Source organism: Cherax quadricarinatus, chromosome 18 (assembly GCF_038502225.1).
Source record: "Cherax quadricarinatus isolate ZL_2023a chromosome 18, ASM3850222v1, whole genome shotgun sequence".
Taxonomy (NCBI): domain Eukaryota; kingdom Metazoa; phylum Arthropoda; class Malacostraca; order Decapoda; family Parastacidae; genus Cherax; species Cherax quadricarinatus.
The window spans coordinates 36,209,147-36,233,608 of NC_091309.1; the positions used below are offsets into that span (position 1 = coordinate 36,209,147).

The 24,462-nt window shown below is 39.5% G+C and overlaps 1 protein-coding gene across 12 annotated transcripts in view; it reads right to left on the reverse strand.

Moving 5' to 3' along the window:
- Window positions 1-24,462, reverse strand: part of Zir (dedicator of cytokinesis) — a 353,738-nt gene that overhangs the window by 186,618 nt on the left and 142,658 nt on the right. For all 12 annotated transcript variants that reach the window (XM_070086406.1, XM_070086403.1, XM_070086405.1 and 9 more), the window contains one exon: window positions 15,720-15,878. In XM_070086406.1, coding sequence (XP_069942507.1) covers window positions 15,720-15,878 — 159 coding nt within the window. The remainder of the gene's footprint in view (window positions 1-15,719; window positions 15,879-24,462) is intronic.

Genomic DNA, 24,462 nt, shown 5'->3' on the forward strand with positions numbered 1-24,462 from the left:
TGACCGTGGTGCAGCAGCAGCTGACCGTGGTGCAGCAGCAGCTGACCGTGGTGCAGCAGCAGCTGACCGTGGTGCAGCAGCAGCTGACCGTGGTGCAGCAGCAGCTGACCGTGGTGCAGCAACAGCTGACCGTGGTGCAGCAACAGCTAACCGTGGTGCAGCAGCAGCAGCTGACTGTGGTGCAGCAGCAGCTGACCGTGGTGCAGCAACAGCTGACGGTGGTGCAGCAACAGCTGACCATGGTGCAGCAGCAGCTGACTGTGGTGCAGCAACAGCTGACCGTGGTGCAGCAGCAGCTGACTGTGGTGCAGCAACAGCTGACCGTGGTGCAGCAGCAGCTGACTGTGGTGCAGCAACAGCTGACCGTGGTGCAGCAGCAGCTGACTGTGGTGCAGCAACAGCTGACCGTGGTGCACCCTTTTTACATATGATCGCTTGAGAGATGGTATCTCCCGCTATATGTTTTTCGTTTATCCACACCAATAACAGTTTCTCAACATCTTTAAGTACTTGCAATCTCTATTTCGAAAACAAACTTGCACCTTTTGCAAGAGCAGCTTCCTTGATTGTCGTTTTGTTGGCCAAAATAGTAGCGATGGTTGATTGAGGTTTGGTATACAACCTGGCCAGCTCAGAGACACGCACTCCACTTTCGTACTTAGCAATTATCTTTCTTCATTTCCATAGTAATTTTCACCTTTTTTACCGCACGGTTGGCACTAGAAGCTTTCTTGGGGCCCATGGTGACTTATTTTGCAGGTACAATCACTAAAAACGCTGTGATAATATGAAATGTTCCGATTGTATGCGTGGATGCGACCGCACTGGCTGGCTTGTAAACACTGACACCCACGGGGCAGCTGAGGCACGCTCAGGCCACACGTGGGACGAGTCTCAGACGAATCGCGTGAGGCGAGTTTTTTAGCGTGAGGTGAGGCAAAATTTTTAGTTTAAAATGTATCATATGGTGGATTTAACGTAAGGTGATGCCATCATATGGTGGGGGTCTACTGTACTATTATTTCTATTGCATCTGTAGTCTTAAGCAGTAATATATTACGACAATGAACTACAATTACATGTTCACTTTTATTTTTGTAAGATCTGTTGGTCTAAAAAAAAGTTGTTTGGCTTTTTGGGGGCTCCTAGGAACATAACCCTATTTTTCCCACAAGTTTTTCAGTTCATTTAGCATGAATTTACCTAACACGGCATTTTCAGGAACGTAAATACTGTGCTAAATAACGGTCTACTGTATCATGTTTTTATGTTATTAATATTGTTTATTATGTCATATCAGATGAATTGTTACAGATAAATAAGCCACAGAGATGATATTAGCATCATATTGAAGCATAATAAACTTGTCTCCCTCTTGCCTCCTGTCTTCCATACACCAACAAGAGTCAATAAAGGTAAGTGTGATGTTAAATGTTCATCTACCCATTTGATTAGTGCTTTATATTTATTTGTCATTGATTTCTGTATGTATATCTATATTTAATCTTTAAAAAAATACCTTTCGTTAATACTTTTGGCTGTCTGAAACGAATTAATTGGATTTCCCTTATTTCTTATGGGGAAAATTAATTTGACTAGAGGCAAAATCGATTAAAAGCAAGCTCTCTGGAACGGATTAATGCCGTTACCCGAGGGTCCACTGTATAGTTATACCAACGCTCTTGAATGAGTGTGAGGCATGGAGGCGAATGTTGCAACAAGGAGAAGGCTGGAGGCAGTGGAGAAGTCATGTCTGAAAGCAATATATGGTGTGAATATAATGCAGAGAATCCAAAGTTTGGAGATTAGGTGGTGGTCTGGGATAACCAAAACTATTATCCAGAGGGCTGAGGAGGGGTTACTGAGATGGTTTGGACATGTAGCGAGAATGGAATGAAATAGAATGACTTCAAGAGGGAAGGAAGACTTGGTAGAGGTCAGCCTAGGAAAGGTTGGAGGGAGGGGTAAAGAAGGTTTTGTGTGCAAGGGGCTTGGACTTCCAGCAAGCATGCATGAGCATGTTAGATAAGAGAAAATGAAGAGAAATGGTTTTTACGACTTAAAGTGCTGTTGGAGTGAAAGCAAGGCAACATTTATGAAGGGATTCTGGGAAACCGGCAGGCTGGACTTGATTCCTGGAGATGGGAAGTACAGTGCCGGCACTCTGAAGGAGGGTTGTTAATGCTGCTGTTTTGTAACTGTAGTGTAAGCATGCCTCTGCCAAAACAGTGATGGAGTGAATGATGATGGAAGTTTTTCTTTTTCAGGCCACCCTGCCTTGGTGGGAAACAGCCGATGTGTTAATAAAATAAAAATAAAATGTGAGAGCATGTTAGATAGGAGTGAATGGAGGTGAATAGTTTCTGGGACCTGACAAAATGTTGCAGTGAGAGCAGGGTAATATTTTGTGAAGAGATTCAGTGAAATTGGTTAGCTGGACTGAGTCCTGGAGGTGGGAAGTACAATGCCTGCACTTTAAAGGAGGGGTTTGGGATACTGGCTGTTTGGAGTGACATCTAAACTATCATATCTGGGCACCTCTGCAAAGACAGTTATGTGTGAATAATGGTGAAAGTGTAGAATGATGATGAAAGTGTTTCTTCTTTGGGTCACCCTGCGTTGGTGGTAGACGGTCGACATGTTGAAAAAAAAAAATTTAATATATTTTGTACGGTATATAGGTTAGTCATTGTAGGTAAGCACAATCCATTTTGAGTACTGTTATCATATCTGGAGATTTTTTCTGCCTTTTTTTAGAAAAACTAATAATGTCATCACCAATTTTAATTCTGAACTACAGCATCCTACTGTAAGAGTGAATGTCTCTTTCTCTTCTACCATCCATGGCTGACTCCATGACTCTTGTCTACCTACTCTTCATACATGGAAATGAAATACTTATTGAGCAGTAGCTTTCCAGTGACTTTTTCATTGGCTAATCACAGATTAGTGCTGTACTCTCTCATTTTATCCTACTAGTCACTGAGCCCACTTCTCATTCCTGGCCTTTGAAAAGCATCTGTGGAAATATATTTTAGAATACAGGCAATATTTTTCGTTTTTTGTGACCTTGCATTACTGATTTATAAAAATCTGCTATGGCTGAATGTAATAAAAAATGCAAAAACTACACAACCAACTGCTGGAGATTGTTAAAGTATTATGAATGACATATTTCTCAGTGTTCTGCTATACATAATCAAATTTATAAGGAGCTGTCTCATTTTGAGCTTCTCTGATTACAGTGACATGAAATAAAATTTAGTGTTTCCCCTAGATCATTTTTTTTTACCCTTCGCTTCTTATGACCAGAGTTTGGTAAGATGGGTAAGGAAGAAGGATGGGTAAGGATAGAAATATTGGAAAAGGGTGGGAAGGGGGAGTGAGGTAGGATATAAAAGAGAAGTGGCCCAACCACTTTAGTGCAATTTAAAAAGTGTATGTGTAATAATAGAAAATTCTTGAAGGGGTATAATACTAACCCATCAGAGTCACATAGATATAACAGATATATAGGTACATGACTCTGAATTGGATGTAGATATACAAGTTGCAATTGCTTTTTTTTGCGATTGCATAACGAATATTTAAACAAGACAAGGCGGTAATTGTCTGGACAGTTCGTAAAGAATTACTTGACACATTAGCTTCTTTCAAGGTGGTGTCCCGCCATAGTAAATGTAGCATATTTATAACAGTAGATGTAGAAGTAGAAATGTTATACAAGATATCTCCCTAATTAGGGGCGATAATTTTCTTAGCGAGTGTAAAACTGAAGCCTGTAATTGTTTTACACGATGGTAGGATTGCTGGTGTCTTTTTATTCTGTCTCATACACATGCAAGATTTCAGGTACGTCTTGCTACTTCTACTTACACTTAGGTCACACTACACATACATGTACAAGCATATGTATACACACCCCTTTGGGTTTTCTTCTATTTTCTTTCTAGTTCTTGTTTTTGTTTATTTCCTCTTACCTCCATGGGGAAGTGGAACAGAATTCTTCCTCCATAAGCCATGCGTGTTGTAAGAGGCGGCTAAAATGCCGGGAGCAAGGGGCTAGTAACCCCTTCTCCTGTATATATTACTAAATGTAAAAGGAGAAACTTTCGTTTTTCCTTTTGGGCCACCCCGCCTCGGTGGGATACGGCCGGTGTGTTGAAAGAAAGAAAGAAAGAAGAATTTTCTTAGTAGACATAGAAGGGTTCTGGTGTTACCCAATCATCTTCACCTGCAGGGAGGTTGCTCAAGATCATTGGTTGATGGTAATCATCTTTATGGATGAAGCGGCGCACCCTCTGTGAGAGAGTCATTCTTTGGGTCCTGTGAGGAAGAGTATTAATGATATAGTCAGTGGTATTTTCAACTTGGAGAGGATGTTCTCTATCTGGTATGTAGAGTTCTTGTACTGCATAGAGTTGTCTCTTCTTCAGCGTATCAAGGCATACATTTAAGGCAGTAATATCCTGTTGTAAGTGTATATCTGCCATTTTGACTCTGTCTCTCCTCCTGGTACCCGCAATAAAGCGGAGAGCTCTATTCTGGACCCGTTGCAACTGTAGCACGTTGGTCTTTGTTGTTAACGACACTGGGACACATGGGTATTCGAGTATAGTTCTTATCATTTTATACAGATGTTTTTTAACATGTGAAGGGGCTTGATTAAATCTAAATAGACTGCTAAGACCGGCTTTGGCTATGTTGATCTTTTTATTGACGTGAGACGTTGAGTGGAGCAGCCTGTCTATTTCATATCCCAAGATCTTGTTAGGATTTCTAATGGCTACAGGTGTACCTCTGATGGAAATACCCCCTTATCTTCGATGGTTGATGCAAAACATCCTATCGTGCTAATCAGGACTTTGTCAGGGTTAGTCGTAATTCTCCATTTCTTTTCCCAATTGGATGTTCGACAAAGTTCAATATTCATTTTTTCTATGACTCTTTCATACTTGCATTTTCCTGTTACAGGAGTTGACGAGACGACATGAATAACATCATCTGCAAATTGCATTATAATTGTATCATTAAACTCTGGTTGAGGAAAATCATTCACATAAATATTGAATAGAATTGGACTAAGACAAGAACCTTGTGGGACACCAGCTGTTGGTATAAAAGGTTCTGTTGACTTGCCATGAAAGGTAGGAATGATTTTTCTTTGAGTTAAGAAGTTATATATAAATCTGAGAAAGGTCCAGTTATGGTCAGGTAGGTCAATAAGTTTGTATATAAGACCATCATGCCATAAGCTATCAAAAGCTTCATGAACATCTCTGGTGGCAATTAGAGCAAGATTGCCCTGATGTTTGAGACTCGCTACAGTATCAAAAATATTTATTGCATGATGGGTACCTCTGTGTGTTCTAAAGCCAAACTGTTTTTCAGTAAAAAGGTGGTTAAACTCCATATAGTAGTTCAGTCTGTTGGAAATAATCTTTTCAAGAACTTTCCCAGGGACTTCAAGTAAGGATATAGGTCTATAGTTTCCTGGTTGATGGATGTCTTTATTGGGCTTAGCAAGAAAGACACTGGAAAATGTCCAGAGGCCAAGATGGCATTAAAGATATTAACCAAAGACTGTATACAATTTCTGGGTAGGAACTTTATTTGTTTCATTGTTATTCCAGAGAGACCAGGGGCTCTATTTCGCATTCTCCCAATAACCTGACTCATCTCAAGTAGTGTGATAGGTCTAGTAAGCGGGTGGGTCTCTTCAAGAGTTGATGTATAGATGGAAGGTAGTGGTTGTAGATCAGCTAAGTTCTCATCTCTCCATTCATCGACCAACTGATAGTGATTATTATTAAATTGACGACTGTTATTGTGGGAGAGAATTTTCTCCCATACATCACCCATCAAATTAGCCTGGTCCTGTGGATCATTGAGTTTAATCTCAACCTCTTCATCTTCATCATCAGTGAAGGTATGAATTAGGTAGCTAGGAGCCTTGTGCTTTGCACCTAAAAGTTGCCGAATCTTACTCCAAAATTTTGCAGGCTCTCGTTTATACTGATTAGCTTTTAGAATTAGCACTTTCCATAAGTCACGTTTGTGATGACTGATCATGTTAATTAATTCTTGCCTCAATCTATATAATGTAGCTACTGGTGGTTGCTGCGTTTGAAGATCCCTTCGACATTCTGTTTGATAATTTCTCATACCGTCTCTAATTTCCCCAGTAGGTTTATATTGTTGGTAGATCTTTGTGGAAGCTAACTGGCAAGTTGCATTAGTAGCATCAATTATTCGATTGTGAAGAGACCTGATCACGTCGTCAATTGCATTGGAAGGTAGATTTTCCAACTACACAATTTCATCTTCACCCAGAAATGCCCTGAAGGGATCAAATCCTAGGGTGTTGAGATTGAGTTTAGGAGGCACAGGTATTCTAAATGGAGAAGTTTGTAGTTGTATTATAACAGGGATATGGTCAGATCCTACGTTTCCACCAGGAGAGATATGATAATGAAAGAGGTCACAGTCTCTGTTTGTCAGAACTATATCTGGTGTCCCTGGATGAAGACCAATATACAATTTAAAGAATGGGGCTTGAAATGATATTAAATAGTTGTTTTCCTTTCAAGTCACCCAGTGGATTACCAGCTCCACAGTTAAAGAGGGCAGGGTGATGAGCATTAAAATCTACCGCTAGAATTGTTGGAATATTTCTGCTTATTATCCTACGTAGAGGAATTGACTGTATATATGGTTGTCTCGGGGGAAAATATCCAGTTCCTATCAATAGTTGACCATGAGACGTCGTCAGTTCTATTGCAAGAATGTTATCTTCATCAACATGAATATTTCTAAATGCATAGCCTAATTTAACTAAGATGGCTACGCCACTATAGGGTCCTCTCGATTACTCCACAGTAGAGTAACCACGTAATTTAATATGTTGATCAACTCTCGCAGCTGTCTCATTCAAGAGTATAACATCAGGATTGTAATTATGTAGTTCAACTTCAAGGATCCATAGAGGAGGAGACCAGAGTTGAAGAACTATAGGCCAATATCTAATTTACACCCTCTCTCAAAAATCTTCGAAAAATTAATTCATAAACGAATCTACTCCTACCTCATCTCCCAAAACATTCTCAACCCCTGCCAATTTGGATTCACGCCTAATAAAAATACTAATGATGCTATTATACACATGCTAGAACATATATACACTGCAATAGAGAAAAAAGAAGTCCCACTGGGGATCTTCATTGACTTACGTAAAGCTTTTGATACAGTTGACCATGACTTGCTCCACGTAAAATTGTCACACTATGGTATTAGAGGGCACTCCCTCAACTATCTCAAGTCATACCTCAGCAACAGAAGCCAATATGTGTATGCAAATGGGGCAAGCTCTTCTGCTCAACCAATTACAGTTGATGTCCCACAGGGAAGTGTCCTTGGCCCTCTTCTCTTTCTCCTATACATAAATGACCTACCAAATGCTTCGCAATTACTCAAACCCACACTTTTTGCAGATGACACTACATACGTCTTCTCTCACCCGAGCCCAGTCACGCTAGCCAATACTGTAAATACCGAATTACAGAAAATATCTACCTGGATGAGGACTAACAAACTTACACTAAACATTGACAAAACCTACTTCATTCAGTTTGGTAACAGAGCTACAGATGTACCTCTTAACATAACGATAAACAGATCACCTATCACAAAGCTAACAGAGGGAAAATTCTTAGGAATCCACCTTGATAATAGACTCAAATTTCATACACATATTCAGGTAGTAGGTTGGTAGACAGCAACCACCCAGGGAAGTACTACCGTCCTGCCAGATGACTGTGAAACAAAAACCTGTAACTGTTTTGCATGATGGTAGGATTGCTGGTTTCTTTTTCTGTCTCATAAACACGCTAAGATAACAGGGATATCTTGCTACTCCTACTTACACTTTGGTCACACTTCACAGACACGCACATGCATATATATATATACATACATCTAGGTTTTTCTCCTTTTTCTAAATAGCTCTTGTTCTTTTTTATTTCTTCTATTGTCCATGGGGAAGTGGAAAAGAATCTTTCCTCCGTAAGCCATGCGTGTCGTATGAGGCGACTAAAATGCCGGGAGCAATGGGCTAGTAACCCCTTCTCCTGTATACAATTACTAAAAAAGAGAAGAAGAAAAACTTTATAAAACTGGGTTGCTTAAATGTGCGTGGATGTAGTGCGGATGACAAGAAACAGATGATTGCTGATGTTATGAATGAAAAGAAGTTGGATGTCCTGGCCCTAAGCGAAACAAAGCTGAAGGGGGTAGGAGAGTTTCAGTGGGGGGAAATAAATGGGATTAAATCTGGAGTATCTGAGAGAGTTAGAGCAAAGGAAGGGGTAGCAGTAATGTTAAATGATCAGTTATGGAAGGAGAAAAGAGAATATGAATGTGTAAATTCAAGAATTATGTGGATTAAAGTAAAGGTTGGATGCGAGAAGTGGGTCATAATAAGCGTGTATGCACCTGGAGAAGAGAGGAATGCAGAGGAGAGAGAGAGATTTTGGGAGATGTTAAGTGAATGTATAGGAGCCTTTGAACCAAGTGAGAGAGTAATTGTGGTAGGGGACTTGAATGCTAAAGTAGGAGAAACTTTTAGAGAGGGTGTGGTAGGTAAGTTTGGGGTGCCAGGTGTAAATGATAATGGGAGCCCTTTGATTGAACTTTGTATAGAAAGGGGTTTAGTTATAGGTAATACATATTTTAAGAAAAAGAGGATAAATAAGTATACACGATATGATGTAGGGCGAAATGACAGTAGTTTGTTGGATTATGTATTGGTAGATAAAAGACTGTTGAGTAGACTTCAGGATGTACATGTTTATAGAGGGGCCACAGATATATCAGATCACTTTCTAGTTGTAGCTACACTGAGAGTAAAAGGTAGATGGGATACAAGGAGAATAGAAGCATCAGGGAAGAGAGAGGTGAAGGTTTATAAACTAAAAGAGGAGGCAGTTAGGGTAAGATATAAACAGCTATTGGAGGATAGATGGGCTAATGAGAGCATAGGCAATGGGGTCGAAGAGGTATGGGGTAGGTTTAAAAATGTAGTGTTAGAGTGTTCAGCAGAAGTTTGTGGTTACAGGAAAGTGGGTGCAGGAGGGAAGAGGAGCGATTGGTGGAATGATGATGTAAAGAGAGTAGTAAGGGAGAAAAAGTTAGCATATGAGAAGTTTTTACAAAGTAGAAGTGATGCAAGGAGGGAAGAGTATATGGAGAAAAAGAGAGAAGTTAAGAGAGTGGTGAAGCAATGTAAAAAGAGAGCAAATGAGAGAGTGGGTGAGATGTTATCAACAAATTTTGTTGAAAATAAGAAAAAGTTTTGGAGTGAGATTAACAAGTTAAGAAAGCCTAGAGAACAAATGGATTTGTCAGTTAAAAATAGGAGAGGAGAGTTATTAAATGGAGAGGTAGAGGTATTGGGAAGATGGAAGGAATATTTTGAGGAATTGTTAAATGTTGATGAAGATAGGGAAGCTGTGATTTCGTGTATAGGGCAAGGAGGAATAACATCTTGTAGGAGTGAGGAAGAGCCAGTTGTGAGTGTGGGGGAAGTTCGTGAGGCAGTAGGTAAAATGAAAGGGGGTAAGGCAGCCGGGATTGATGGGATAAAGATAGAAATGTTAAAAGCAGGTGGGGATATAGTTTTGGAGTGGTTGGTGCAATTATTTAATAAATGTATGGAAGAGGGTAAGGTACCTAGGGATTGGCAGAGAGCATGCATAGTTCCTTTGTATAAAGGCAAAGGGGATAAAAGAGAGTGCAAAAATTATAGGGGGATAAGTCTGTTGAGTGTACCTGGTAAAGTGTATGGTAGAGTTATAATTGAAAGAATTAAGAGTAAGACGGAGAATAGGATAGCAGATGAACAAGGAGGCTTTAGGAAAGGTAGGGGGTGTGTGGACCAGGTGTTTACAGTGAAACATATAAGTGAACAGTATTTAGATAAGGCTAAAGAGGTCTTTGTGGCATTTATGGATTTGGAAAAGGCGTATGACAGGGTGGATAGGGGGGCAATGTGGCAGATGTTGCAAGTGTATGGTGTAGGAGGTAGGTTACTGAAAGCAGTGAAGAGTTTTTACGAGGATAGTGAGGCTCAAGTTAGAGTATGTAGGAAAGAGGGAAATTTTTTCCCAGTAAAAGTAGGCCTTAGACAAGGATGTGTGATGTCACCGTGGTTGTTTAATATATTTATAGATGGGGTTGTAAGAGAAGTAAATGCGAGGGTCTTGGCAAGAGGCGTGGAGTTAAAAGATAAAGAATCACACACAAAGTGGGAGTTGTCACAGCTGCTCTTTGCCGATGACACTGTGCTCTTGGGAGATTCTGAAGAGAAGTTGCAGAGATTGGTGGATGAATTTGGTAGGGTGTGCAAAAGAAGAAAATTAAAGGTGAATACAGGAAAGAGTAAGGTTATGAGGATAACAAAAAGATTAGGTGATGAAAGATTGAATATCAGATTGGAGGGAGAGAGTATGGAGGAGGTGAACGTATTCAGATATTTGGGAGTGGACGTGTCAGCGGATGGGTCTATGAAAGATGAGGTGAATCATAGAATTGATGAGGGAAAAAGAGTGAGTGGTGCACTTAGGAGTCTGTGGAGACAAAGAACTTTGTCCTTGGAGGCAAAGAGGGGAATGTATGAGAGTATAGTTTTACCAACGCTCTTATATGGGTGTGAAGCGTGGGTGATGAATGTTGCAGCGAGGAGAAGGCTGGAGGCAGTGGAGATGTCATGTCTGAGGGCAATGTGTGGTGTGAATATAATGCAGAGAATTCGTAGTTTGGAAGTTAGGAGGAGGTGCGGGATTACCAAAACTGTTGTCCAGAGGGCTGAGGAAGGGTTGTTGAGGTGGTTCGGACATGTAGAGAGAATGGAGCGAAACAGAATGACTTCAAGAGTGTATCAGTCTGTAGTGGAAGGAAGGCGGGGTAGGGGTCGGCCTAGGAAGGGTTGGAGGGAGGGGGTAAAGGAGGTTTTGTGTGCGAGGGGCTTGGACTTCCAGCAGGCATGCGTGAGCGTGTTTGATAGGAGTGAATGGAGACAAATGGTTTTTAATACTTAACGTGCTGTTGGAGTGTGAGCAAAGTAACATTTATGAAGGGATTCAGGGAAACCGGCAGGCCGGACTTGAGTCCTGGAGATGGGAAGTACAGTGCCTGCACTCTGAAGGAGGGGTGTTAATGTTGCAGTTTAAAAACTGTAGTGTAAAGCACCCTTCTGGCAAGACAGTGATGGAGTGAATGATGGTGAAAGTTTTTCTTTTTCGGGCCACCCTGCCTTGGTGGGAATCGGCCGGTGTGATAATAAAAAAAAAAATAAATACAACAAATTTCTAAGAAAATTTCCAAGACTGTAGGCATACTATCGAAGATACGGTACTATGTTCCACAGTCAGCCCTCCTGGCCCTTTATCACTCTCTTATTTACCCCTATCTCACCTATGGAATTTGTGCATGGGGCTCAACAACAATTAACCATCTCAGACCACTAATTACCCAACAAAAGGCTGCAGTTAGAATGATAACAAATTCTCACTACAGGCAGCACACTCCACCAATATTCAAAACACTCAACCTACTCACCATACAAAACATCCATACTTATTACTGCACCTATTACATACATAGAACACTTAACTCTGATATTAACCCTCCCCTCAAACATCTCCTTGCCAACCTCAAAAGAACACATGACTATAACACAAGGCACAGATCACTCTTTGATGTTCCTCGTGTCCATCTCACGCTATGCAAAAACTCAATGCACATAAAAGGCCCTAAAATCTGGAATTCATTACCTGTAAATATAAAAGAAACACTACCTGTTTATAAATTCAAGTCTCTTCTCAAAGATCACTTACTCACTCAAAACCAAATAAATACTGAATAACTGAACCTTATAAATTGTATATCCTATATGTTACTCACAATTATATCACAGAAATGTTAAACCTAGGACCCAAATAACTTTGTTATTTTTTTAAATACACTACCTAACAGAATACTCCATTCGACTGAATGTACAGCAATGCATGCAACCATATGACCTGTCTTTGTAATACTCATTTGTGCTTTATAGTTATCTGTTTACAATAATGTTTTATCACTGATTTCATCATTGCTTAGTTAATCTTAAGTTAATTTTAAGCCAGCCCATAATGCTATGCATATAAGTGGCTTTGGCATGCTGCTCTTACCTGTATTTTTTTGTACCTCTGTATGTATGCTAAAATTACTAAATAAATAAATAAATAAATAAATCACTGAAATCACTGAGGTAACGGTTATTAAAGAAATGTTGAACATTAAGTTGGAAAATTGTAATCCCCATTATTTCTTGCACTTCGCACGTGTACTGCGGTCTGAATGTCTGCAAGTAAATTCATGTTTGGACTCGTCAAGGGGAGGAGGGAAATTCTGAGTAGTTGCTTGTGTACTAAAAGTGTCACCATCCTCACTAGAGTTGGTAACATTAACAGAATCATTATAGTTATTAGAGTCGTCATCAGAAAACTGAGGTGTGATATTCCCAGTTTCAGGAGAGGCTCGTGAGAGTTAATGGGAGACTGTGGAGGCTCCAAGGAAAAATTTGGTAGGCCAGGTGAATTATCCTGGGAAAGTTCCTGTTCAACAGGATCAGTTGCTATAGCGGAAGAGTAAGCACCAATCTCTGGGGCATGGTTAGGGTCAGGTATTGACTCATCGGGCTGAGGGGAGTTGATAACCTGGGTATGCGAGGTGGGTGATCCCTGAGCAAGAGACGAATTAGGCGTATTTGTAGAGGTAGAGTAGGGCACATACTTCCTGTTTTGAGAGGGCTGGGCCATAATAACCTTAATATTATCTGGGATAGTAATGGGAGTGATCCCATTAGCCATTAACAAATCATTGAAAATATTAGAGCCGACTTTAATATCACGACCTGCTATGTCCTTGGCCATCATATACATTAGTTGAGCTCTCGTCATATCCCCGGCTGAGGACCCCTGAGACATGGGAGGTGAGGCTGGACCTTGTGGTTGCATTTGTATATGTTGTAGGTGAGGGTTAGATTGGGGCACTCCAAGAGGGGTAGAATTCCAAACATTGGAACCAGTGGAAGAGAACTGAGGAGTCCCACTAGATCCAGGCAAAGCTGGGAAGGAAGTCTGAGACATTGTTGGAGGTGCCTGGGGAGTGGTCTTCGAAGAATTGGATAGTTTCTTGGCTTCTAGAATTTTCTGTATTACCTTTTTCCTCTCAGGACAGATACCAGAAACAGCATGGTGCTTTCTATTGCAGAGGACACACTTGGGCTTAGTTTTGTTATGACAATCTTTAAAGGAATGTTGACCAGAGCATATGCTGCAAATCAGTGCTTGGGTACTGCATTTGTTGGTATGACCAAATGCGTAACATTTAAAACATTGTGTAACACTGACAAACCGTTCAAGAGAGATTTGGTGAGGTGTACATCTGGTGCCAAAACATTTGAAACCATTTTAACAAACTAGTTTGGCTCCTTCAGGTGTCTCAAGTATTAACTTCAGTGTTACCTGGTTGTTGCCAGGTTTCGAGAATTTATATGCATGGACAACCTTAAATTCAGAATTCTCCCTATTAAATTCATCTACAAGTTCCTCCACTGAGCTCTCTCTCATGAAGCTGTTAATTCTGGCCACAAACACAGTTCCTTGTGCTTGATAGCTTTCAGGTGCAGCTGGGGTAATATCAAAAGTCTTCAATTTTTCCAGAACATCTTGCTTGAGCAGTTGAAGTAACTCTTCTAGAGAAGAGAGGAGAAGTACTGCCCCAGCGTGGGTTTGAAAAACATCCACTGGAGCAACAGTTGAATTCGAACAAATACATTCTAGAATTTCTTTCTTCGACTTTTGATTGTCATCAACACGTAATCTTACTCTTATTCGTGCCATGATGTCCAGGAAGGTACATCTGGCACAGAAGTTGCTTTAACAAAAAGGGTCTTTCCTTAGTGTTAGTCCTGATAGCCTAAGATAGCCTACCCTCGAGTGGTGAGGCGCAAAAGGGCCCAAGGCAAAGATCAGCCGGATTTTAACCCTTTGACTGTTGCAACCCCCAATCCTGAAGTGTCTCCTGGTGTCGCAAAATTTAAAAAAAAAAAAAATTATTTTTTCTTAAGAAATGATAGAAAATCTTTACCCGACTATAATGACACCAAAAAAACGAAATTTGATGGAAAACTGACGGAATCATGCTCTCTCGGCGCTGTTTACAAATCGGCGATTTCGTCCACTTTGAGCCCTATTTTCGGCTAATTCCATTGTTCCAGTCGCCCAAACTCATAGCTATTTCTTTAGAACTCCATTTTTTCTATCGATTGAGTACAAGAAACTGCCCATTTACCGATTTCAGCTACCTAATAATGTGGTCAGAAATTTGCAATTTGGCCAATTTCACGAAAACTAAAAAATATGACAATTTCAAAATAAGATCCAGAATGAACAATGCAGACATTCCTGGCTCTAAAATAACATTTTCTTTGCTCATCAGTCATGTCTCCAGGCCCCTCTGATATTACTCTTGCTTTCTATTTTGAATTTTTATTCAAACAAAAAATAGAAGACTTACTATTATGCAGACTACTGCAATACTGTAATAATTGTATAAATAACATCAACCCATTCATGACTGCACATTAGAATGGCTAGTTGGACATTTATTGGACAATGGCATCATTTGTTTACTCTTGAACATTGGCAAAAATCAAACATTTTCCCTACTTTGAGCTCCATTTCTAGGTTCTTTTTATAGTAAAATCAATCAAAATCAGCTCTATTTCTATAATATGTTTTCCATTCTATCAAATGAGACCAAGAAAACGAGAATACAACCATAAATACTATACGAAAATAGACCACAAAGTCGGCATTTTAATTAAAAAAAAACGGTCGGAGTTTTTTTTTCTCATTATGCACTGCGTGTTCCAGGATTTTTTTTATATGGTGCACACTGACCACACAGACCCATTCTCTCACATGTGGGCCTACCAGCTTTCTCTTGCTTGATTTGAAGCCTCTAGAATTTATGAGTATATATACGTCAAACACGGTACCTCGTAAGACGTATATATATGGCCGCGACAGTCAAAGGGTTAAAAAATCACAAATGCTACCGGATGGTCAAAATGCCTTGTGTTAACTTGCCAAAGGCAAAGTTGCCGAAAAAGAAGAAGATAGGAAAGTCAGAAGGATAGCAATGTAAGTAGTGTGTTAGTGTGTGGGCCAGTGTAGATGTTTGGGTGAGGGGAGGATGGGGAAGGTTGGGGAGATGGGGAAGAGAGGGGTGAACAAGCAAGCAAGTCACCACCTTACCCTCTTGATGGGATGGGGCTCTAAGTGACTGCAAGCAAGTTTCCTCTCAGCTCTGGTCGAGAACAACTGAGGATAACCCAAGAAAAATCTCAAGTAACAGTGCTCAGAGTTGCTCTGATCGAGAATTACTCAGGATAACCAAAGAGCAGGAACGACAACGTCTTCTCTCCATGGCGGCTGGACAGCTCTGTCAGTGTCTGTGTATTCTTTTTTACCCTATAAATGCAGAATTTTTCAGGTGCAAATTTCTATTTTACTCTGACTGTTTCCCTTAGAGTGGGAGAACTCTGCATTGAAAAACACATGGTAAATATAATTAATGCCTAAATTACATTAGAAAACAACTACTGTAAGTACCTTCAAGTTGATGAGAGGTGCAGCATCAGGTAGAGAAACTATCTTGTTGCTCATCTGCCTACAATAATTTTGCATCAGCATGAACACAAACCCACGATCCATCACAGACAGCAAATCACACAGGAAAAATGCCAGACTGCTGTTCACATTCTGTACAAACTATGGAAAATATAGGTTAATATTACTAAACTTTACAGCAACAGTCACAAACAACTAGAAGAAAAAATATTATACAGTGGAACCTCTACTTGCGAGTTTAATCCGTTCCATGACCTTGCTCGCAACTGGATTTGCTCGTTTGCAGAGTCAATTTTCCTCATCTAAATTAATTCAAATGCAATTAATCCATTCCAGTGGAATTCTGTACTTCAATAATTTTGCTAATATCAACTCTACAGCTTATTTATCTATCTCATTTCATCTAATATGACATAATAAACAATATAAATAACATAGAAACCTGATATATACTCTAAAATGAATAAAATATGTCATTCATGTAGTGGTATGGGCAGTGTCAGAGGTGGACGAGAGTTTGTCCGGAGACCATGCAAAATACTTCATGAATAATTTAGCTAATATTATCTATACGGCTTATTTATCTATCATAGTTCATCTAATATGACATAACAAGCAATATAAATAACATAGAAACATGATATATGTACTCTAGAATGAATAAACTATGTCATTATGTAACAGGTGGAGGCGGCCACAACCGCTCCCTCTGTTGTGGTAAACACTGCCATCTAGCGACGGTCTTTTGAAGCCGTCTATTATAATTATTATATGTAGTACATTATTATTATACATGTATTATTATTATACATATTACATTATTATTATTATTATTATTATTATTATTACTATTATTATTATTATTATTATTATTATTTTTATTATTATTGTATTATATTATACTATTATTATTATACGTATTATTATTATACATATTATTATTATGTAAATAATTTGTAATTTTTATTCACACAAAAAATATAAGATTTAATGTTATGCCTTATTGCAATAATTGTATAAATAATGTCAACCCATTGACGACTGCATATTGGAATGGACAGTGACGTCATTTGTTTACTCTGAAACAGCCAAGCAACTGACCATTTGTCCTAGGTTGAGCTCAATTTCAAGGCACTTTTCGTTGTGAAAGCAACCAAAATCATATCTATTTCTGTAACATATCTTCCATTCTATCAAATGAGACCAAAAAAACGAGAATACAACCATAAAAACCATTCGAAATTACTGCTAAGGGGTGGCTAATTGCTGAGAAGTGAACTCCATTATTTATGCTTAGATTTCTTTCATTTTTTGGTGTACATTAAGAAGCATCTTTCCATCATACATTGCCCAAGTTTCAATAAGATAGTCCAACAAACAAATGAGATACAATTCCCGAGCTCAAGAGCAAGACCCCCTCACCAGTGTCAAGGAACCTGCCTTGAAGTCTGCTCACTTGTGGAAATTTTGCTTGCGTATGGAAGCAAAAAATCGACCCATCGACTGCTCATATTTGGAAAAACTCGCACATGGACACGCTCACAAGTAGAGGTTCCACTGTATCTGCTATATTTACTGAACAATATAGCAGATATAATATAGGGAAGATACAGTAATCCCTCACACAATAATAGATGCATTCCACAAAAAATCATTTAGAAATTTAGAAACCAACTGTACAACTATTTATCCACTAGAATGAAGTCTAGCAGGCTGCTCTTGCTATGTAATATATCTTACCTTGGTTATAAATCAAGAAGAAAAATTATATAAAAGTTTATTTTTCAGCCTCTACCCATCATGTAGGTAGCAGTCCAATGGGTTTAGGAACCCAGCACCATTTTATCCTTAAAACATCTTTTACCTACTAATAAACTCTTACTTCCTTCCATAACAGTCATCCACTGTTGCATTAATGTCTCCCACAACTAATGTTCTTTAGCTCAAAATGATTTAACAGCTTTACACATCACAGAATAGCTACCTACCTCTTCAACATTCCTCTCACACCTAGGTGCAATAACACTTCCCGCAACCTACTTCATGCCATTTATACAATTCTCAAATTAAAATAATCACACCTTTCCCCTCCCCCCAATCCTGTTTTTTTTTTTACCAATATCACCACACCACCTTAGCTCCAACTCTTTCAAGATACACTTGACATTTATCTTTAACTTGCCAGCCATCTCCCACCAAGGGAGGGTAACCCAAAAAAGGAAGAGGGCCAATGTATTCGAAAAACATCAGGTGTATCTTCAAAGTGTCAGAGCTAAGGAGTTTTGCTAATGCTGGGTATGATTAATTTGAGAATTGAATAAATTAAAATTATTTAATTCCTTTAATTTCTTATTCACACCCAAGATCCTTTTACGAGTTTGAACTCATAAATAAACAATAATTATTTTCTCTATATCAGTATTACACCAACACAAACATCCCAAAGCCAAAATTTCCTTATAGTACAGTGGAACCCCAGATTTTGCATGCACCGGATATCGAACTTTTCGGATTTCAGACACTTTTTTTGTGTGAAATTTTGCTTCTAATTTCGGACCTTGTCCCGGGAATCGCATGCATCAGACGAGCCCACCCACCGGGACACCGCTTCAGTCTGGCTCTGTCCCTGGTTGAGTGAGCATTCATCCGAAACATTTTGCAATTTTTGTTCTTGTTTATTGATTTTGACTGCGAAATAAGCCACCATGGGCCCAAAGCAAGTTCCTAGAGCCAGCCCTTTGGTAAAGGGCTGAGAGAGAGGGGAGAATGTGCCTTCTTCAGTGATTCTACGATATGTATGAGACTAAAGCAACAGGAGTCAATAAAGGCTATAGTGCCAGCCAGTGATAAAGTGTAGCATTAACAGTGTAGCAAGTAAGTTAAGCGATTAAGCGATAGAAAAAGGATGACATGAACTGTTGTCGGAGGTATACAGGGCCATTGACAACATATGCCACCCTGTGTATTTTCCACCACCCTAAACCAAGGCCAGCATCTCCTCCAAGGTAAGTGTAATTTTTTTTTTTTACAAGTTGGCCATCTTCCACTGAGGCAGGGTGACCAAAAAAGAAAGTAAATCCCCAAAAAGAAAATACTTTCATCATCATTCAACACTTTCACCTCACTCATACATAATCACTGTTTTTGCAGAGATGCCCAGAACACAAGAGTTTAGAAGAATATACATATAAAGATACACAACATATCCCTCCAAACTGCCAATATTCCAAACTCCTCCTTTAAATTGCAGGCATTGTACTTCCCATTTCCAGTATTCAAGTCTGGCTATATAAAAATAACCAGTTTCCCTGAAATTATTTTATTATTTTTATTAACACACTGGCCGATTCCCACCAAGGCAGGGTGGCCCGAAAACGAAAAACTTTCACCATCATTCACTCCATCACTGTCTTGCCAGAAGGGTGCTTTACACTACAGTTTTTAAACTGCAACATTAACACCCCTCCTTCAGAGTGCAGGCACTGTACTTCCCATCTCCAGGACTCAAGTCCGGCCTGCCGGTTTCCCCGAATCCCTTCATAAATGTTACTTTGCTTACACTCCAACAGCACGTCAAGTATTAAAAACCATTTGTCTCCATTCACTCCTATCAAACACGCTCACGCATGCCCGCTGGAAGTCCAAGCCCCTTGCACACAAAACCTCCTTTACCCCCTCCCTCCAACCTTTCCTAGGCTGACCCCTACCCTGCCTTCCTTCCACTACAGACTGATACACTCTTGAAATCATTCTGTTTCGCTCCATTCTCTCTACATGTCCGAACCAACTCAACAACCCTTCCTCAGCGCTCTGGACAACAGTTTTGGCAATCCCGCACCTCCTCCTAACTTCCAAACTACGAATTCTCTGCATTATATTCACACCACACATTGCCCTCAGACATGACATCTCCACTGCCTCCAGCCTTCTCCTTGCTGCAACATTCATCACCCATGCCTCACACCCATACAGGAGCGTTGGTAAAACTATACTCTCATACATTCCCCTCTTTGCTTCCAAGGACAAAGTTCTTTGTCTCCACAGACTCCTAAGTGCACCACTCACCCTTTTCCCCTCATCAATTCTATGATTCACCTCATCTTTCATAGACCCATCCGCTGACACATCCACTCCCAAATATCTGAATACATTCACCTCCTCCATACTCTCTCCCTCCAATCTGATATCCAATCTTTCATCACCTAATCTTTTTATCCTCATAACCTTACTCTTAACTGTATTGACTTTCAATTTTCTTCTTTTACATACCCTACCAAATTCACCCACCAACCTCTGCAACTTCTCTTCAGAATCACCCAAGAGCAGTGTCATCAGCAAAGAGCAACTGTGACAACTCCCACTTTGTGTGTGATTCTTTATCTTTTAACTCCACACCTCTTGCCAAGACCCTCGCATTTACTTCTCTTACAACCCCATCTATAAATATATTGTACAACCACGGTGACATCACACAGCTCGTCAGGTCCCAAATACGATTCATCTCTGTTCACTCCTATCTAACACGCTCACACATGCTTGCTGGAAGTATAAGCCCCTCGCCCACAAAACCTCCTTTACCCCTCCCTCCAACCTTTTCGAGGACGACCCCTACCCCGCCTTCCTTCCCCTACAGATTTATACGCTCTCCATGTCATTCTACTTTCATCCATTCTCTCTCTATATGACCAAACCACTTCAACAATCCCTCTTCAGCCCTCTGATTAATACTTTTATTAACTCCACACCTTCTCCTAATTTCCACACTCTGAATTCTCTACATAATATTTACACCACACATTGGTCTTAGACAGGATATCTCCACCGCCTCCTCGCTGCAGCATTTACAACAAACGCTTCACACCCATGTAAGAGTGTTGGTACCACTATACTTTCATACATTCCCTTCTTTGCCTCCAGAGATAGTTTTTGTCTCCACAAATACCTCTATGCACCACTCACCATTTTTTCTTCATCAATTCTATGGTTAACCCCATCCTTCATACATCCATTCACTGACACATCAATTCCCACCACCACCACTATATGTACGGCTTTTGCTGTCAATGGCCCTGATAAACCCAACACCAGCAGCAGCAGCACCACTCCTCACATACATAATAACACATTTTATTCATTCTAGAGTATATATAATGTTTCTATGTTATTAATATTGTTTAGTATGTCATATTAGATGAATTGTGATAGATAAATAAGTCGTAGAGTTGATATTAGCACATTATATTTAAGTATTTTGTCCTGTCTCCAAATAAACTCTCCTCCCAACAAGAGTCTTCAATAAAGGTATGTAATAGTGATTTAACTGTTCATTTATCCATTTCATTAGTGCTTTATATTTATTTCTCATTGCTTTCTGTATGTAAAACTATAGTTATTCTTTAAAACATGTATTTTTTTGTTAATGTTTTCGGGTGTCTGAAACGGATTAATTGTATTTACATTATTTCTTATGGGAAATATTACTTTGGTTTTCGCACTTTGCGGATTTAGAATGACCTTCTGGAATGGATTAAGTATGAAATCTGGGGTTCCACTGTATGTATTAAATTAAATAAAAATACACATATATAAGAAATAAAATGACATTTTCCTAGGCAATTATTTCCTATGATTTTTTTTTTTTTTAACAAGTCGGCCATCTCCCACCAAGGCAGGGTGACCCAAAAAGCAAGAAAATCCCCAAAAGGAAAATACTTTCATCATCACTCAATGCTTTCACCTCACTCACACATAATCATTGTTTTTGTAGAGGTGCTCAGAACACAACAGTTTAGAAGCATATACGTATAAAGATACACAACATATCCCTCCAAACTGCTAATATCCCGAACCCCTCCTTTAGAGTGCAGGCATTGTACTTCCCATTTCCAGGACTCAAGTCCGGCTATATAAAAATAACCAGTTTCCCTGAATCCCTTCACTAAATATTACCCTGCTCACACTCCAACAGATCGTCAGGTCCCAAATATCATTCGTCTCCATTCTCTCCTATCAAACATGCTCATGCACGCCTGCTGGAAGCCCAAGCCCCTCGCCCACAAAACCTCCCTTACCCCTTCCTTCCAACCTTTTCGACGACAACCCCTACCCCGCCTTCCTTTCCCTACAGATTTATATGCTCTCCATGTCATCCTACTTTGATCCATTCTCTCTAAATGGCCAAACCACCTCAACAACCCTTCTTCAGCCCTCTGACTAATACTTTTATTAACTCCACGCCTTCTCCTAATTTCCACACTCCGAATTTTCTGCATAATATTTACACCACACACTGCCCTTAAACAGGACATCTCCACTGCCTCCAACTGCCTCCTATGAATACTTACAATAATAAAAATGCTTAAGAAAATGTAATGTAATCATTGTTTAAGATAGTTGTGTGTTCCACTGTAATTAATAAAACCTTTAATATGAACACGAAAAATGAGCACAGTGCTGTAATGCATTCTACAAAATTATTATATTCATTGTAATATACCAAGGATGTTCTAAAAAGTTGAATGATACTTTAAAATTAAACACTTCAGCATACTTTTAGTAACAGAAAACAATCATTGTTGGCATAATCTCCAAAAGTGCCACAGTAACTTCATACTGGCACTTCCCCGGAAAGCAACATTAATCTTAGCTCATGCGCAGCCATTCACCGATTCTCTTTGTCAGTAATGGGCAGAAGGAGCTGTTTGTGAAGCATAAATTTCCTGTTTAAAAGTTAGCTAGCAGCATGCACATTTTTCATTTAAACCTTTATTTGTAACCAATCTTACAATATTTCCTAAAATAAAAACAACACTATCACCACTATTCAAAGCTAATCTGTTAATATTACCTACAGTAAAAATATACTGTCTCCACTATTCATAACAAAACTTTAGATAGTGACTACAATAAAAGCAAATTCAGTCCCAATTATTCATAACTAATATTCTGCCATTGCCGACAATAAAAACATATATTGTTACTATTATTCATAAGTAAAAAAAAAAAGAGGATAAATAAGTATACACGATATGATGTAGGGCGAAATGACAGTAGTTTGTTGGATTATGTATTGGTAGATAAAAGACTGTTGAGTAGACTTCAGGATGTACATGTTTATAGAGGGGCCACAGATATATCAGATCACTTTCTAGTTGTAGCTACACTGAGAGTAAAAGGTAGATGGGATACAAGGAGAATAGAAGCATCAGGGAAGAGAGAGGTGAAGGTTTATAAACTAAAAGAGGAGGCAGTTAGGGTAAGATATAAACAGCTATTGGAGGATAGATGGGCTAATGAGAGCATAGGCAATGGGGTCGAAGAGGTATGGGGTAGGTTTAAAAATGTAGTGTTAGAGTGTTCAGCAGAAGTTTGTGGTTACAGGAAAGTGGGTGCAGGAGGGAAGAGGAGCGATTGGTGGAATGATGATGTAAAGAGAGTAGTAAGGGAGAAAAAGTTAGCATATGAGAAGTTTTTACAAAGTAGAAGTGATGCAAGGAGGGAAGAGTATATGGAGAAAAAGAGAGAGGTTAAGAGAGTGGTGAAGCAATGTAAAAAAAGAGAGCAAATGAGAGAGTGGGTGAGATGTTATCAACAAATTTTGTTGAAAATAAGAAAAAGTTTTGGAGTGAGATTAACAAGTTAAGAAAGCCTAGAGAACAAATGGATTTGTCAGTTAAAAATAGGAGAGGAGAGTTATTAAATGGAGAGTTAGAGGTATTGGGAAGATGGAAGGAATATTTTGAGGAATTGTTAAATGTTGATGAAGATAGGGAAGCTGTGATTTCGTGTATAGGGCAAGGAGGAATAACATCTTGTAGGAGTGAGGAAGAGCCAGTTGTGAGTGTGGGGGAAGTTCGTGAGGCAGTAGGTAAAATGAAAGGGGGTAAGGCAGCCGGGATTGATGGGATAAAGATAGAAATGTTAAAAGCAGGTGGGGATATAGTTTTGGAGTGGTTGGTGCAATTGTTTAATAAATGTATGGAAGAGGGTAAGGTACCTAGGGATTGGCAGAGAGCATGCATAGTTCCTTTGTATAAAGGCAAAGGGGATAAAAGAGAGTGCAAAAATTATAGGGGGATAAGTCTGTTGAGTGTACCTGGTAAAGTGTATGGTAGAGTTATAATTGAAAGAATTAAGAGTAAGACGGAGAATAGGATAGCAGATGAACAAGGAGGCTTTAGGAAAGGTAGGGGGTGTGTGGACCAGGTGTTTACAGTGAAACATATAAGTGAACAGTATTTAGATAAGGCTAAAGAGGTCTTTGTGGCATTTATGGATTTGGAAAAGGCGTATGACAGGGTGGATAGGGGGGCAATGTGGCAGATGTTGCAAGTGTATGGTGTAGGAGGTAGGTTACTGAAAGCAGTGAAGAGTTTTTACGAGGATAGTGAGGCTCAAGTTAGAGTATGTAGGAAAGAGGGAAATTTTTTCCCAGTAAAAGTAGGCCTTAGACAAGGATGTGTGATGTCACCGTGGTTGTTTAATATATTTATAGATGGGGTTGTAAGAGAAGTAAATGCGAGGGTCTTGGCAAGAGGCGTGGAGTTAAAAGATAAAGAATCACACACAAAGTGGGAGTTGTCACAGCTGCTCTTTGCTGATGACACTGTGCTCTTGGGAGATTCTGAAGAGAAGTTGCAGAGATTGGTGGATGAATTTGGTAGGGTGTGCAAAAGAAGAAAATTAAAGGTGAATACAGGAAAGAGTAAGGTTATGAGGATAACAA